The sequence below is a fragment of the Pseudorca crassidens genome, chromosome 11 (genome assembly GCF_039906515.1).
Source record: "Pseudorca crassidens isolate mPseCra1 chromosome 11, mPseCra1.hap1, whole genome shotgun sequence".
Classification (NCBI taxonomy): Eukaryota; Metazoa; Chordata; class Mammalia; order Artiodactyla; family Delphinidae; genus Pseudorca; species Pseudorca crassidens.
Window position 1 is genome coordinate 45,976,239 of NC_090306.1, and position 15,029 is coordinate 45,991,267.

General features: G+C 52.5%; 2 protein-coding genes across 9 annotated transcripts in view; one reads left to right on the forward strand and one right to left on the reverse strand.

Annotated features, from left to right (window-relative positions):
* The window catches only part of ZNF740 (zinc finger protein 740), a 46,734-nt gene that overhangs the window by 9,579 nt on the left and 22,126 nt on the right, over positions 1–15,029 (forward strand). The window contains exon 8 of one of the 7 annotated variants that reach the window (XM_067696711.1): positions 1,416–1,494. The exons of the other annotated variants lie outside the window; for them this stretch is intronic. The gene's annotated coding sequence lies outside the window, so the exon portion shown is untranslated. Of the gene's footprint in view, positions 1–1,415; positions 1,495–15,029 lie in introns of those variants that run through there. 7 annotated transcript variants of the gene reach the window in all.
* ITGB7 (integrin subunit beta 7) lies at positions 298–13,243 on the reverse strand. 2 transcript variants are annotated; one of them, XM_067696691.1, is made up of 14 exons: positions 9,728–13,243; positions 7,231–7,432; positions 6,971–7,141; positions 5,797–6,038; positions 5,063–5,221; positions 4,656–4,751; positions 4,426–4,515; positions 3,234–3,386; positions 2,747–2,940; positions 2,171–2,394; positions 1,703–1,922; positions 1,361–1,515; positions 885–1,045; positions 298–607 (listed from the first exon to the last, which is right to left on the reverse strand). In XM_067696691.1, exons 1-14 carry the CDS (start codon positions 9,926–9,928, stop codon positions 527–529), a joined length of 2,349 nt encoding a protein of 782 aa, XP_067552792.1. In that variant the 5' UTR covers positions 9,929–13,243; the 3' UTR covers positions 298–526. The 2 variants fall into 2 exon arrangements, with proteins under 2 accessions (XP_067552792.1, XP_067552791.1); XM_067696690.1 differs by having other exon boundaries at positions 1,361–1,569.

A 15,029-nucleotide genomic window follows, 5' to 3' on the forward strand; every position in this document is an offset into this window, starting at 1 on the left:
AAAAAAAAAAACATGCACAGCAGGACAGAATGAGGCCAGACACCAGCAAAGGCAGCGGTTCTCCAAGCATGGTCTCTAGGCCTCCTACGTCAGCATTACTTGAGGATTCAGTAGCCCACCCCAGCCCACTGCTGCTTCTCCCCAGGCAACCCATATCGTGCAGTCTGCTCTGCACTTTAAGTTTGAGAACCTCTCCTTGCCCTCAGGTGGCAGGAGGAGGAATGCACAAGAGCCTTCCTGAGGCCCAGGCTCTACAGCCTGCTCTGGCCTTGGGGTAAAGCAAACTGACACGTGTGCTCTGAGGTAAGACTCTTTATTGTATACGTGGGGGGTAGCCCCCACTTCTGAGGTAGGGAAGCAAGGTTGCCACAGAAGGTAGTCCCCTCTCGGGTGTCACTCTAAGAATGAAGTATGGGTGACCACTCAGCAGTGGATTAGCCCCCTACCAAGCTGCTGACTGCGAGACCCCATGCCCCAATTCCCTCCACGCCAGAGAAGAGCCCTGCAGTGAGTGTCCCTCCCCACTTCAGAGAGGGGCGCCTTCTGCCTCTTGAAAGCGGGGGTTGACAGTAGTCGTGATGGCGCTCTTGTAGAGAGGATTGTTGTCCTGGGGAAAGAAGTCGGAAGTGATGAGGAAAAGTCCCAGGACTCCGATTTTATCTAGTACTAAGAGGCCAGCCTAGAACTTGGGCAGGAGGACCCCAGGAGCTGATGGGAATTAGCAGAGGAACCAGAGTAAGCCCACAGAGGGGGGTAGGCCAGCAGCGGGGCGGCTAAGTAGAACGAGTCAGGGTGGAGGGTGCGACGGTGAGGCAGAAAGCAAAGCCCACCTAACCAGGGGAAGCAAGGAAAACCCCACCCAGTGGGGTAGCGGGCAGCCTCACCTGCTTCCAGTGGAGCTGCTGCTGCTCCTTTTCAAAACGGCTGTATTCTCGGCGGTCGTAGATTTCCACTGAGAGCCGATAAGCCAGGACCAGTCCCAGTCCCACGACCACGATGCCCCCCACACAGCCCAGCACGATGATTTGGGTGTGGTCTGACCCCTCTATGGGAAAGAAACAAGAGAGGGCCTAGGAATTGATCACCAGTTACCCACAGCGTGTCCAGCCTCATCCAGCCTCCCCAGACCTGCCTGTCATTGAAAACAAAGGGAACCTCCACAGGGTCCAAGGTTATCCCAGTGCTCAGGGCCTTAGCCTTGTCCGTTTGGTCCAGCACCTGCACTTCTGCCTGGATTCATTAGCTCCGCTTCAACCCCCAGCCTGACTTCCCATTGTCTTTACCTCCAGAGTTCTGAGGCCCTACCCATTAAACTTCCAGGGCCCCATCTGGCATGTCCACAGCATCCCTGCCCACTTACTTTCTGGGGGTCTCACTCTCAGCATGACCCTGCCTCCGGCTTCATCCTCTGCCAGGAAGAAGAAGAGCTGGTTGTCGTGGGTCCTCTCTTTGCACCAGCCATCATCCAGGATAGGGGCCAAAGCCAGAGTCACGTTGGCATGGGCACACGCCAGGCTGCAATTCACGGCCAGAGGACCAGTCCCAAAGGCGCCACACTCCGCGCAGTCCCTGTCCAGCGGGTGCCAGTAAGTTACCAGCTGGACAGATGTCACCCAAACCACATGCAGAAAGAGCAGGTGGGTGGGAGGGGCTCAAGGAGCCCTGTGCCCCTGTTCCCAAGGCGCAAGGCCTGAGGGCTCACCTGTGTCTCTCGCATGGCGTCTTGCAGCCTGAGCACTGATGACATAGGGCACCGTAATAGCCATCCAAGCACTGGCAGCGGTTGCAGTTGCAGTATCCATGCCCGTTGCACAGCCCTCCCTCGGGACTGACACAGTTGTCTGTGTCCCCGCTGCATTCGCATGCTCTGCCCGTGCGATTGGCGTGACAGTGACACACTCCACATTGGCAGCGGCCAAAGCCTGAGGCAGAGCCACGCGCAGGGTGACAGTCATACTCCCCACAGGCATTGGACATCACGTGCCGCCACAGGCTGCCTAGAGCTGACCTGTTCCTGTGCATCCAGTTCCCTCACAAGCGTGCCGGGTACCCTCCAACCCCTACACCAGAATCTTTGATTCCTCCCCTTAGTGCAGAGAAGTTCCCACAGCCTGAACACCCTTGAGGAAGCCACTCTGACCCCGTCCTTCTCCCCAAAGTCTCCAGGTACCTCCACAGAGGATTCCCTCATGTCGCTCACAGCTGGCATCATCACATTCGCACAGACGTCCAGAGCTCTGTCCACTGCAGGTGCAGCGTCCACACTGGCACCGTCCCCTCCCACTGCACAGGGGCCCTGTGCCATTGGGGGCTCGGCACCCAGATTCCAGATCCAAGGAGGACAGCTCAGCCTCAGAGCACTCACAGAGTCGACCCAGGTGGCCAGGGACACAGCTGGGAGGGGAAGGCAGGGGAGGGAAAGGGGAGTCATAGATTTTGACCATGCCTTGACCTGCCTTTCCCAGAATCCTCTAAACCCAAGATCTCAAGATAGTTGGAGAGCCGCCAGCGGCTGACAGGAGGCCAGAATATAATGGAGCACCAAGGAGTATAGAGGGGGTCGGGGGGGTGGTTCTGGTGGAGGGGAGGGTTTGGCATTTCTGAGAAGCTTCAGGAGGTGAAAATCAGGGTGGAGTCTTGGGATGTCTAAGAAAAAGATGTCTAGAGACGCCAGTGGGAGGAGGGAAGGCAAGGGAGGAGGAATACAGGGGAGCCATATAGGTGAAGGGAAGCAGGAGGCCCTCACCTGCACACCCCGCATTGTAGGTGCCCCTTGCCGTCACTGCAGTGAGGAGCCTGGAGCTGGGTGTCACTGCAGTTACAGTCACACAGTGTATGCAACTCCACAGTCAGCTCTTCTGAGAAGCCGCGGGCTCGGAACCTCAGCAGATGGGGCTCTGGGAGGCAGTGGGTAGCTTGGAGAGTAACCAAAAAATTCACCTGAGGACAGGGCAGGCGGAAATCAAACTAAGATCACGTGCACTCCTGTATGTGCACGGGCACACACCAAACACACTGGTCATCCAGAGCCCTACTTCCTAGTAAATGAAGGGATAGGGTCGTGCTAACACCCACCTCCTAGAAACACTCCTGAGCAGGCTGCTCGTTAAAGCGCCTCAGAAAGGATGGGTGGAAGGCCACCCCATGCTTTTTGCTTTGCTTCCTGGGCCTGTCCTCCGTCTCTCCCTGCCTGCTCAATTTCCCACTCCCACCCCCACGCCCTTCCTTCTCACTGTCTGGTTGATTCGGACGTGGTTGCATTGGCCCCTGTCACCAGCCTCATCCTGTCTCTTCTCAGGACCCCCACACTGAGAATCGTAAGAGATGTGGACCCCAGGAGGGAGTAGAGAGCGTTCATGTTCAAGGGTCACAGTGGATGATAGGCTCTGTGGAAAGGGAGAGAGAGTAACCATGTGAAGGCAGGATTCCAACCCCACCTCATGCCCTCTCCAGCTGTTCCAAATCCTGCCAGAAGCCTGCCATCAGCCCACCTGGGCACTCCTTCCATTCTGCCCAGTCAGGAGGAGTTTCTGCAGGAAGGACCCGTGATAACCTTGAGTGAGAACACAGAATCCAGAGGCCTCTAACGCAGCATTTCAGTGCAGCTGCAGCGAAGGCCTGCTGGGGGCCGGGCTGGCCAGCACTGTAAACATGCAGTGGCTGTGTTTTTCAAACCCCAGATCAGGACACATAACCGGTGTGCATACAAGGTCTAAAGGGCAGATTCTTTCAATTGAGTTTGTCCTGGGAAATTTGATATTGTCTCAGATTTTCTTGCCATGGGTTTGGAACATGGTCCGTCTTATCAAGAAGGCTACAGTCTAGTTGCAGAGATAAGACCTAAACCCAAGAAACCAATTTTTATGGTTCCTTCTACCTGTAAAATTCTATGGTTCCTGTGAAGAGTATCTCCGAATTATTTATAAGCTTAGTGAAGGCAGTCTCCAGATGTCACATTCTTTATGTACAGACTGACTGGGGGACAAGTGCCAGCCGTTCCATCTGTTATCTCTGTGACCTTGGGCAAGTCACTTAGCCTCCCTGTGTCTGTATCCCCATCGATAAAATTGGAACACTAGTTTCCAAGCAGGGGTTTTAGTGGGATAAATAAGACAGCAAACAGTGTGTGTACTCGGGACAGTGCTTGGCATGAAATAAAAGCTCAATCAATGTTAATTCCCTTCCTTGCCCAGAGCAGGGCTCCATGCTCTGCACAAATCAGGCACTTAAGGTTTATGAATGCAAGACTGACTGAGTGAATGAGCTATTAATGACAGCCACATGCAGACTGTAGGTAGGAGCTGTGGAGTGTTACACAAAAAGTGACCATCCCCTTTTAGTTCCGCCACCCCACCTAAGGGTCCCTTTCCATCTTTCCCCAGTGCCCACCCTCCCCCTCCCCCTGCCCCCACGCTGGCCCCTCACATTATAAGCATCCATGATGAGCTGTACCACATTGCTGGAGTCCTCACTCAGCTCCCCCACTGCGGACTTGGGAATCAGCTTACTCAGCTCCTGCAGCGTGAGGAGTTGAGGGAAATGGTGGGTCACAGCTCTAGGGAAATAAGCTTCTGGGGGTCTGGAAGGAGAATGGGCCTGTGAGGGAAGTGAGAAAGGCTGGGAGTGGGAGGGTTTGGCATTCAGACAACTCTCACCTGGTAGACAGGCAGTGTGGCACCGGTGACAGCAAAGATGGGCTGGATGTTTGCCGCAGAGAGGGCCTGGGCTACCTGACCCACGGAGGGGTAGTCCTGGAGCAGGGAGTCAGGACAAGGTGAGCACCCCAAGTCCCCCTCACAACACGCAAGGTACCCTCAACCCAGGAAATCCAGGGTTCCACCAGCTAGAAGAGCCCTGGAGGCTTGGCAAGGAGGAGGGAAGGGCCAGGGAGTGGAGTGACTTGGGTTTGTCTGAGCAGTGGGGGGACATGGAGAGGAGGAACTTCTGGGGAAGATGGCAGGGTGGTCATCACCCGTAAGGACAGTGAGGCTGGAGGGTGGGTTCCTGGGAGGAGAGGAGGTGTGGCTCTGCTGGAGCGGGGCAGGTGAGGGTGGCAACTCACAAACTCTGGGCTGCGACTGTAGAGGCCATTGCTGTCCAAGTGGCAGTGCCCGTCGCTGGGCATGAAAATGCCACCTAACTTGCCATCCCCAGCTGTGTGGAATGTGTCATCTGAAGTGAACACCAGTAGCCGGGACACATTTCTCCAGCCAATCTGCTCCTGGAGTGGGGTTGGGGGGTAGGCTGTGCACTTGGGCATGGATGGCCCTTGAGCCACCCCCGCCTGCTCTAGGAGCAAGGATTTGGCCAGCCTTGTTCTGGTCAGTTTGTCCAGCCCCCTGTCTCCAGCTCCCTGCTTCTCCCCAGCCCTTCAAACAGGGTTGCTGCTAGTGGAGGCCGTCTTGTGAATTAGAAAAACACGCCTCGGGACTTCCCTGGCGCTCCAGTGGTTAAGACTTTGCCTTCCAGTGCAGGGGGGTGCAGGTTCCATCCCTGGTTGGGGAGCTAAGATCCCACATGCCTCGTGGCCAAAAAAACCAAAACATAAAGCAGAAGCAATATTGTAACAAATTCAAAAAAGACTTTAAAAACAGTCCACATCAAAAAAAAAGGAAAACATGCCTCTTCCTCAAGACATTTTACTCCAATCCACCAGCAAATTGTCAAAATAGATATGCAAACTACAGAGACTATAATACAAAGACCACCCCCTAGAATTGTGAACTGCGTAACCATTGGTGGCCATCTTGGCCCCAAGCAGCCCTTCAGACTCAGGGCCCTTCCCCGCCCCCTCACCTGGCAGAGGGCAGCCTGCAGAATGGCATCAAAGCCACCTTCAGGCGAGTCCAGGTTGCCGGACACGCTCTGGCGTCCCACCTCCCGTTCGAAGGCCTTAGCATCCCGGGTGAGGGGTAGCACATGGTGAAAGCTAAAGGGCGGCTGGCAGCGCTCCAGTCGGGTGGGGCAGGGGTGGCGAAGCTTGGAGGGCACTGTGCTCACGAAGGGCAGCACCATTTTGTCCACGAAGGAACCAAAGCCTGGGAGGAGGAGTCATGAAGACAGTGGCAGAAGTCACTGGACAGCAACAGGATGCAGGACGGGGGGGGGGGGGGGGGGGGCACTGCTGAGGACTCAGGAGGGGAGTCCCTGGGAAGTGGGGGGCGGGGGGGACAGTCATAGCGGAGGTGATGGGAGAGGGTGCTCCTAGAGGGCCGGGACCCGGGACCCAGCAGGGGCAAAGGGGTGAGAGCACATGTTCAGGGAAGTGGAGGATAGAGATGAGGGCACAGCAGTGGGCAGGCAGGGGGTTGGTTAAAGCTGGGGAAGAATGGACGGGTGTGCGGTGTAGCAGCAGCATAAGATGAAGGAGGGGATCTAGAACAGGAGAGGGATGAGTGCAGAATGCAGAATGTACAGCAGGGATAATGGCATTTAGACCTTGTCCAGGAGACACGGGCCTGAGAAGTGGCACCAGGGCAGTGTCCAGGTGGGTGCGTCTAGGGCACTGTCTGACCCTGGGAGCTGTCTGAACACAGTCTCTCCAAACTGAAGGCCTCAGTTACCCTTCCAGTAAAATGAGGGGTCCTATTGGACAGTCTCTCAAACCCCCTCTAGCTCTGACCTAGAAGATAGATGTCTTTGGGGAGAGATGTCAGGAACCCGTGGCCTGGCCAGGTCCATTAAAAACCGAGAGAGGGCACAGTGAATATTCTGCCCCTTCATTTCTATGCCCCACATAACCGGCTGGCAAAAAAAACTCAGGGCAGCTACTCACCTGAGTCTCCCTGCTCTTCCCTTGAGAGCATACTTTCACTTAAGTAAACCCTTGCCTGACTTTCTTGAAAAAAACAAAAAAACGGGAGAGAGCAGGTGGGGCCCTTGTGTGCCCTAGACATTGGCAGAAGCTAGGGTGGCGGTTGGTTAGAGGCAGAGGGCCGGCAGGTGCGGGGCAGGGCTCCGCTGGGCTCACCAATGCGCACGGAGTGGGTGACTTCCTGCAACCTCACCAGCAGCGCGTGCCCAAGCTGGCGCACGCGCTCCAGGTCGTCCTTCATGGAGTAGCTCAGGTCCATAAGGTAGTACAGGTCCACAGGGTATCCCTCGGCTCGAAGGAAGCGGACCCGGAGCTGCTGGGGCTCTCCTGGGGGTGGAGGTAGTGGGGAGGTCGGTGGGGCGCGGTGGAATCCCAGCCCAGCCCCGGGCCCGGCGGCCCACCACCCCCTAACTCACCTGGCCGCAGCGTGACCCGGACCCGCTGTGGTGCCAGCTGGGTGGCCCCCTCGCCGCGGGTGCCCTGGCTGAGCGGCTCGTCCTGCAGCACCTCCTGCCGGCCGCGGGGCTCCTCCAGCTCCTCCGGGGGGCAGCCCCGGGCCAGCAGCTCCTCTCGAAGGGCGCAGCGCCGCACCTCCGCCTCCCCGGACGCCGTGAAGTTCTGCGCCGCAAGGGGAAGCGCGTCGGGACCCTAGTCCCCTGGACCCCTCAGCCCTGCTCCCAGAACCACCCTGGCATCCCGGCCACTTCCAAGCCCTCCCCTGTCAGGCAACTCTCTGGGCCCCCCCCCCCGATTCCCTCCCCTCCCTTCCACAGCTACCCTTTTTTTTGTTTGTTTGTTTTTTGCGGTACGCGGGCCTCTCACTGTTGTGGCCTCTCCCGTTGCGGAGCAACAGGCTCCGGACGCACAGGCTCAGCGTCCATGACTCACGGGCCTAGCTGCTCCGCGGCATGTGGGATCTTCCCGGACCGAGGCACGAACCCATGTCCCCTGCATCGGCAGGCGGACTCTCAACCACTGCGCCACCAGGGAAGCCCCCACAGCTACCCTTGAACGCCGTCCTTTCTTCCTTGTCAGACCCCACTTCCTACAGCACCGCTCCTTTTCCTACCCTTATCTGGATGCCCCCTTTCCCCAGACACCCTACCTCTCCACTCCCCCAGTGCCACAGACTTCCTGTTGAGATCTCAGGGACCTCACTGCCATTAAAAAAGGAGGAGCCTGACCTCCTAGTCCAACCTCCCCTGAATGCTCAGGCCAAAATGGGAAGGGGGTCAGACTAAGACCCACAGTCCCTGGGAAGGGGAAGGATAGGGACAGGAGAGAACCCCCCGCTCCCCCTCAATGTGTCTGGTACCCCTGGCACTGGCTGGGAAGCCACAGGGGAAGGAAATGGTTAGAGTGGCTTCTCAGCTGAGCCGGGTGCCAGCCTCTGGTCGGGGGATTGGAGGAGACAGACATATACCCAGCTGTCCCAAGAGTCCCTGCCTGGCACCTCTGGCCTCTGCCTCCCACTGACTCTGAGTCTTCCCCTTCCCGGCCTCCCAGATTCACTATGTGCCTTTCCCCTGGACCCACTCAGTTTTGTAGCTCGGCCTCCTAGTGACTGTGCCCTCATTTCTTATCTCATCTAACTCTCCATCTTCCTGTGAGAGAGACAGTTCTTCCCCACTCTCCAGTTCAGGCGCCCCTCGTGCTCTGCTACACCATGAGCCCTGTCTCTTTAAGGCATAAACAAAAGAACAGCCTGGGGCTTCCTTGGTGGCACAGTGGTTGACAGTCCGCCTGGCCTGCCGATGCAGGGGACACGGGTTTGTGCCCCGGTCCGGGAAGATCCCACATGCCGCGGAGCGACTGGGCCCATGAGCCATGGCCGCTGAGCCTGCGCGTCCGGAGCCTGTGCGAGAGGCCACAACAGTGAGAGGCCCGCGTACCGAAAAAAAAAAAAGAACAGCCTGGGACTTCCCTGGTGGTCAAGACTCCCTGCTTCCAATGGAGGGGGGTGGCACTGGTTTGATCCCTGGTCGGGGAGCTAAGATCCCACATGCATTGCATGCCAAAAATAAATTAATTAATTGAAGTTTCCCAAAAAATTAAAAAAAAACAGTCTTGTTTGACCAGCCAGGGAGACACCCTCTCCCCAGCATCCTTCTTGTCACTTAGGTAGCTCAAGCCTTTCCCCCAAGGCCCACAGGCTTCCAGCTCCTTCCTTGCTACCCTCCCAGTCACAGGCTGCTACATACCTAGGAACATGCCCCCCCCCAACACAGATCCAGAGACCCAGTCACATACTTTCTGCAGTGGACTGACCCCCAACATGATGATATTTGGAGATGGGGCCTTTGAGAAGGAATTAGGGTTAGATGAGGTCATGAGGGTAGAACCCTCATGATGGGATTAGATCCCTATAAGAAGAGACACCAGAGAGCTTATCCGCAGCCCATCTGCAAGTCAGAAAGAGAGTTATCACCAGGAACTGAATCAGCTACCACCTTGATCTTGGATTTCACATCCTCCAGAACTGTGAGAAATAAATTTCTGTTGCTTAAGCCCCCTAGTCTGTGGTATTTTGCTATGACAGCCCAAGCTGACAAATACACGTTCTCACATGTACACCCACAAAAGATCCCTCTCCCTAGACAGAAGCGTGAGTTCCAGCAGGAACATTTGCTTCCTCCAAATTTATGGTCACAAGTCTTCTCCACATATACACAAATACATAGATACAGACATAAACATACATGTGCAGGAACCTCGAGTGCACGTGTATGCACACACACACACACACACACACACACACGATCACAGACAGGAGTCCTATGTGCACAAACTCAGTCACACACAGAACTACAGAGTGCACCCAGAAAGTCACACACGTACCCACACAATCACACTCGTGTATCCAGGCTGTACACACACATACACTTGGTTCAAAGGCCACAGGCCCATCTTTACCAGTTGCTTGCACCACGCACAGCTCGGGTGTGAGAGGATGCACTTTTGACAGGAGGGAGCTGGCTGGCAGGACCCTGGTAGGGACAGCCCAGGATCCCCCCATTCGGTGGTCTCCTGTGGGGATGAGATCTTGACGTCCAGTTCACTTTCACCTCTGCTCAGGGCCAGCAGGAAAACAAGGACCATTGACAAAGCCACCATGGTCTGTAATAGGATATAAAGGGGGACATGTGGGTCCTCAGCGAGGGCCCCCAAGCTCTCAGCCCTCTAAACTTAGCCTGTGGTCGTCCCTCTCAAAACTCTACCCCAACTCTTTATCTGTCCCCATAGTTTCACTTCCCCCTGTGGATTCAGCAGTTTCTTCAAAATGGCAGGAAGGGGCAGATCCCAGGCTAGGGTAGGAGCCTTGGAAAAGACCCAACCCTCCTGCATGCAGACTTCATGAGGCCAGAGTGGGCAAAATAGCCTAACTAAGAGTCTGGAGAGTGGACCTGGAGGCACTAAGGTCTGCACGCAGGTCTGTTCACCAAGATTCCAAGCCATAGTGGAAAGAGAACCAAACAGGAAACAGACCAAGTCTGGTCCTGCCTCAGTCACTCACTGGCTGGTGTCAAGTCAGATTTTCTCTCTGAGCCTTAGTTTCCACAACTGTAAAGTAAGGGAGTTGAAAAAATAATCTGACAGCCCTTCTAGCTTTCATAACCTTGGATTCTAAAGGAAGAGGGTCAGGGGCTCTAAATAAGGGGGAAAAGTCAGGGATTAGGAATGAGAGGAAATGAAGCTGGAGCAGATGAGGGAGTACGTGCAAGAGGCAGGAAAAGTCAGCTGTAATTAACTGACATGGTAGCAAGAGGAATAAAGATTAGACCATAAGAAGAACTGTCTAAAGGTCTGGGATAATGGAGGAAGGAAGGCCAGGTTTGATAAAAATTTCTCTTTCCTGTACATTGCACAAAGGGGATCTAGGTTAAAAATTTGAATAGGCAATTTATTACCATGCTTCAAAAGTCAAAAAGTTAAATCCCAATGGCCGTTTTTATAGAAATGGAAAATCCTAAAATTCTAAAATTCACATGGAATCGCATGAATAGCCAAAACAATCTTGAAAAAGAACAAAGTCGGAGGACTCACACTTCTCACTTTGAAAACTTACTACAAAGCCCCAATAATCAAGACAGTGTGGTGTTGGCATAAGGATAGGCAAATAGATCAATGGAATAGAACTGAGAGTTCAGAAATAAATCCATCCCTTATGGTCAGTTGATTTTCAACAAAGATGCCAAACCATTCAATACAGAAAGAATATTCTTCAACAAATGGTACTGGGATGACTGGATATCCACATGTAAGAGAATGAAGTTGGACTCCTACCTCACAACATATACAAAAATTAACTGAAAATGGACCAAAGACCTAAGTATAAGTTCTTAAAACTGTGAAACTCTTAGAAGAAAATATAGGGATAAATCATCATGATTTTGGACTTGACAATGGATTCTTAGCTATGACATCAAAAGCACAAGCAATGAAGGAAAAAATAGATAAATTGGACTTCATCAAAATTTAAAACTTTTATGCATTAAAGGACGCTATCAAGAGAGTGATAAGACAGGCCACAGGATGGGAGAAAATATTTTCAAATCACATATCTGTTAAGTGTTCAGAATATATTAAAGAACTCTAACAACAACAAAGAGAAAAACAACCCAGTTTTAAAATGTGCAAAGGACTTCGATGTTTCTTTAAAGAAGATAGACAAGTGACTAACCACAGATAAAAAGATGCTCAAAACGATTAGTCATCAGGGGAATGCAAATCAAAACCACGAGATACCACTTCACACCCACTAGAATGGCTGTAATAAAAAAAAATAGAAAATAAGTGTTGAGGACGTGGAGAAAATGGAGCCTTCATACGTTATTGGTGGGAATGTAAAACGGTACAACTGTGGAAGACAGTTTGTTGATTCTTCAAGAAGTTAAAACACAGAATCACCCTAGCACTTGACAATTCCACCCCTAAGGATATCCCTAAAAGAATTGAAGACGGGTGTTTAAACAAACACAAACTTGTGCAATACTGTTCATCGCAGTACCATTCACAGTAGCTAAAAGGTAGAAACAACCCAAATGCCCATCACCTGATCAATGGATGAATAAAATGTGGTATATCCATACAATGAAATATTATTTGGCCATAAAAAGGAATGAAGGACTGATACATGCTACAGCGTTGATGAACCTTGAAAACATTATGTTAAATGAACAAAGGCAGTCATGAACAACCACATATTGTACAACTCCATCGATATGAAATAGCCCGCCTAGACAACTCCATAGAGACAGAAAGTAGCCTAGTGGTTGCCAGGGGTTGGGGAGGAGGGGCGGATGGGGAGTGACTGCTTAATGGGCAGTTTCCTTTTGGAGTGAAGAAAAAGTTCTGGAACTAGATAGCGGTTACGGTTGCACAACACTGTGAATGTACTTAATGCCCCTGAATTGTAACCTAAAATGGTTAAAATTATAAATTTGATGTGTATTTTCCCACAATTTAAAAAACCAAAAAGTTAAGATGATAGAAATCTCCCACTCCTATCCCCCATCCACCCCAGTTTCCACACTTAACTTCAAATAAATAACCATCATTTATTATTATCTTTTGTTGCCTATAATCTTTCTAGAGACTTTTAGTGTATATACAGACTAACATGAACACATATATACTCTTCAAATGATAGAATCAAACAATAGAATTCAACAAATGCTAGAATACTTTACACCCAGTTTTGCATCTTACTTGGTTGGACTAGTTTTCTTGGAGTTCCTGCAACCCAAGAAAATAAAGAACTCCCTTGTTCATTTTTACAGCTATATAGATTTCCATCGCATGGATATGTCATGTTGTATTTAGTCTCTTGTAATGGGAATTTATGTTGTTTCTAATTGTTCACTATTATAAACAACGCTGCAGTGAAAATTCATGGATTTATCATTTCACGTGTGCATGTTGTAGGATAAACCCCTGGAAGAGGATTTGTAGGGTTAATAAATAGGTATCATTTGTAATGCTGGTGAGTAGTGCCAACATAACTGACATGAGCTCCTGAAGGGCTGTGCCCGTTCACGTCCCCATCGACAGTGCATTTGAAAGGCCAGCTAACTCCTTGTCGGGAAGCATCTGCATCCTTCTCAGCCTGGGCCCAGACTTGGTACCAGATGATCTGCACGGGCTGTGGCGAAGGGGTGTGGTGCCAAGTTGCTGACCTCCCCCGTCTTGCTCCCCACCACCTGTGACCTCAGGCGTAGTAGATATATATTTAACAGAGCCTCCACCCTCCTGTGAGAGGCTAGCCCAGGGCTCAGCCTCAGCGTAACCTCAGCCTTGTTGGCTCTGCACGCCTGTGGTCGGCGAGGCTGGGGATGCTGCAGCCCAGTTTTGACTCATCTCTCACAGGTGGGGCTCCGGGCCACACTGTCCCCCAGGATAAGAAAGTCCCAGAGAGTTCAAAGGAGTCACTCATCTCCCCTAAAGGGGGCCCTTGGACTCCCCCCCCAACCCCCTTCTCCCCTCCCCAGGATACGTGACCTGCCACCTGCTTCTCTTAATCTGTCTCTCCCTTTCTCTGTCTCCCCTTCCTAGTCAGAGATCTGATTCCATCTTGCAGCTACTTTTCTCTTCTCCACTTCTTCACAGTTCTTTGTTTTACTTCCTTTCCCACTCTGATCCTAACCGTAGAATGGCAGAATCTTCTATTTCAACCCCCTCTTTTTACAGATGGAAACCTGAATCCCAGAGTGGTGAGTGACTTGCCCAAGGTCCCCCAGCAAACTACAGCAGAGCAGGGACTGACACAGGCCAGGCCTCCCGCTTTGTTTGCTGCTTTCCTCCCCTCCAACCCGGGCACCATCTTCATGGAAAGTTGTGCCTTCTCCCCACCAGCCCCAATGGGCTCTATCTGATCCCCTTTCTCTTTCCTTCTGGCCTTCCTGTATCTTCGCTTCTCTCCCTCTGGGGTTATCCATTCTCCTGGACTTAATTCTGACTCCAATACATACCCCACTGCCCCCTGAGCAGCTGAGAAAGAGAGCATCTCCCCAACCCATCCAGATCTCCCAAGTCAGGAGGAACCCTCTGCTGCCCACTCAGTGTCACAAGGAGGGGACAGAACTGAGCCGCTGAGCCACAGTCTTCCAGGAGTGTGGGATCTGTGGCCAAGGTACCAACCGGGAGGAGGCCTGAGCCGAGCACAAGGCATCAGGCAGCAGGGATGGCAGCTGGGGAGTAATATTGGGAGAAACTTACCTCGTCATAATCCGTAACACATAGCCGGCAAGCAAATGATAGCACTCATGCATCCCCTACCTCCTTTTTCTCTCTCCAGTCCCACTCTTGGGAAACCAACACAAGAGGGATGGGTGGGGGGAGGGAGGGCTTGTGAGACTGGAGGAGGAAACAGGAACAGGAGATCTTGGGAATGCAGAGAGGTCTTCAGAGCCTTTCTCAAGACTCAGCTGAACCCTGGGTGTCTTCAGGTCAGAGCCCTCTTCCCAGGAGGTTAGGACCAGGTGGGGCCTGGGCGGGTAGGAGAGGAGGCAGGAGAGCTGCTGCCCTGGTACTCACAGGTGCGTGCGGAGCAGCCCTTCCTCCCTCCGGTGGTAGCAGCAGCCTTTGTGTACTGATCTGGGAGGCTGCAGAGGAGGAAGTGACACGCCCCAGGGTGGGGGAGACTTGGGGCTGGTGGGGGTGACTGACCTAGGAGAAGGTGGAGCAGATAAGGGTGAAATTGGGCCAAGGGAGTTGATGATACAGGGATCTGGACGAAGGAAGCAAGGAAGCTCATCTGTTGAGCACCCATTAGGTACCGGATGTATCATAACGTTACAATTCATTCTCACAGCAGCAACCTCATGACATAGGTGTTAACCTCCCTCCAGCCCCCTAATTTTACAGATATAGAGGCTTAGAAGTACAAAGTATTTTGCCCGAGGTCACATAGTTAGCAACTAGATGGTCTGGATTTAAATCCAGGTCTGCCTGCCTCCCAGATTGATGTTCTATTTTCTCATATAGGAACATGACAGGAAGGAAGAAATATGGAGGCAATAAGTACTGTCAGAGGGGGAAATTAGTGACTATTGTTCATTCTGAAAACCTGGTGCCCACTGTCTTACAGTGTGTGCTTAACTACACGGGCTCTGGAGCCAAACTGCCCAAGTTCAAATCCTAGCTCTGTCACTTACTGGTAGTGGGACCCCAGGTAAATTACTTACCCTTCCTGTGGCTGTTTTCTCATCTGTCAAGT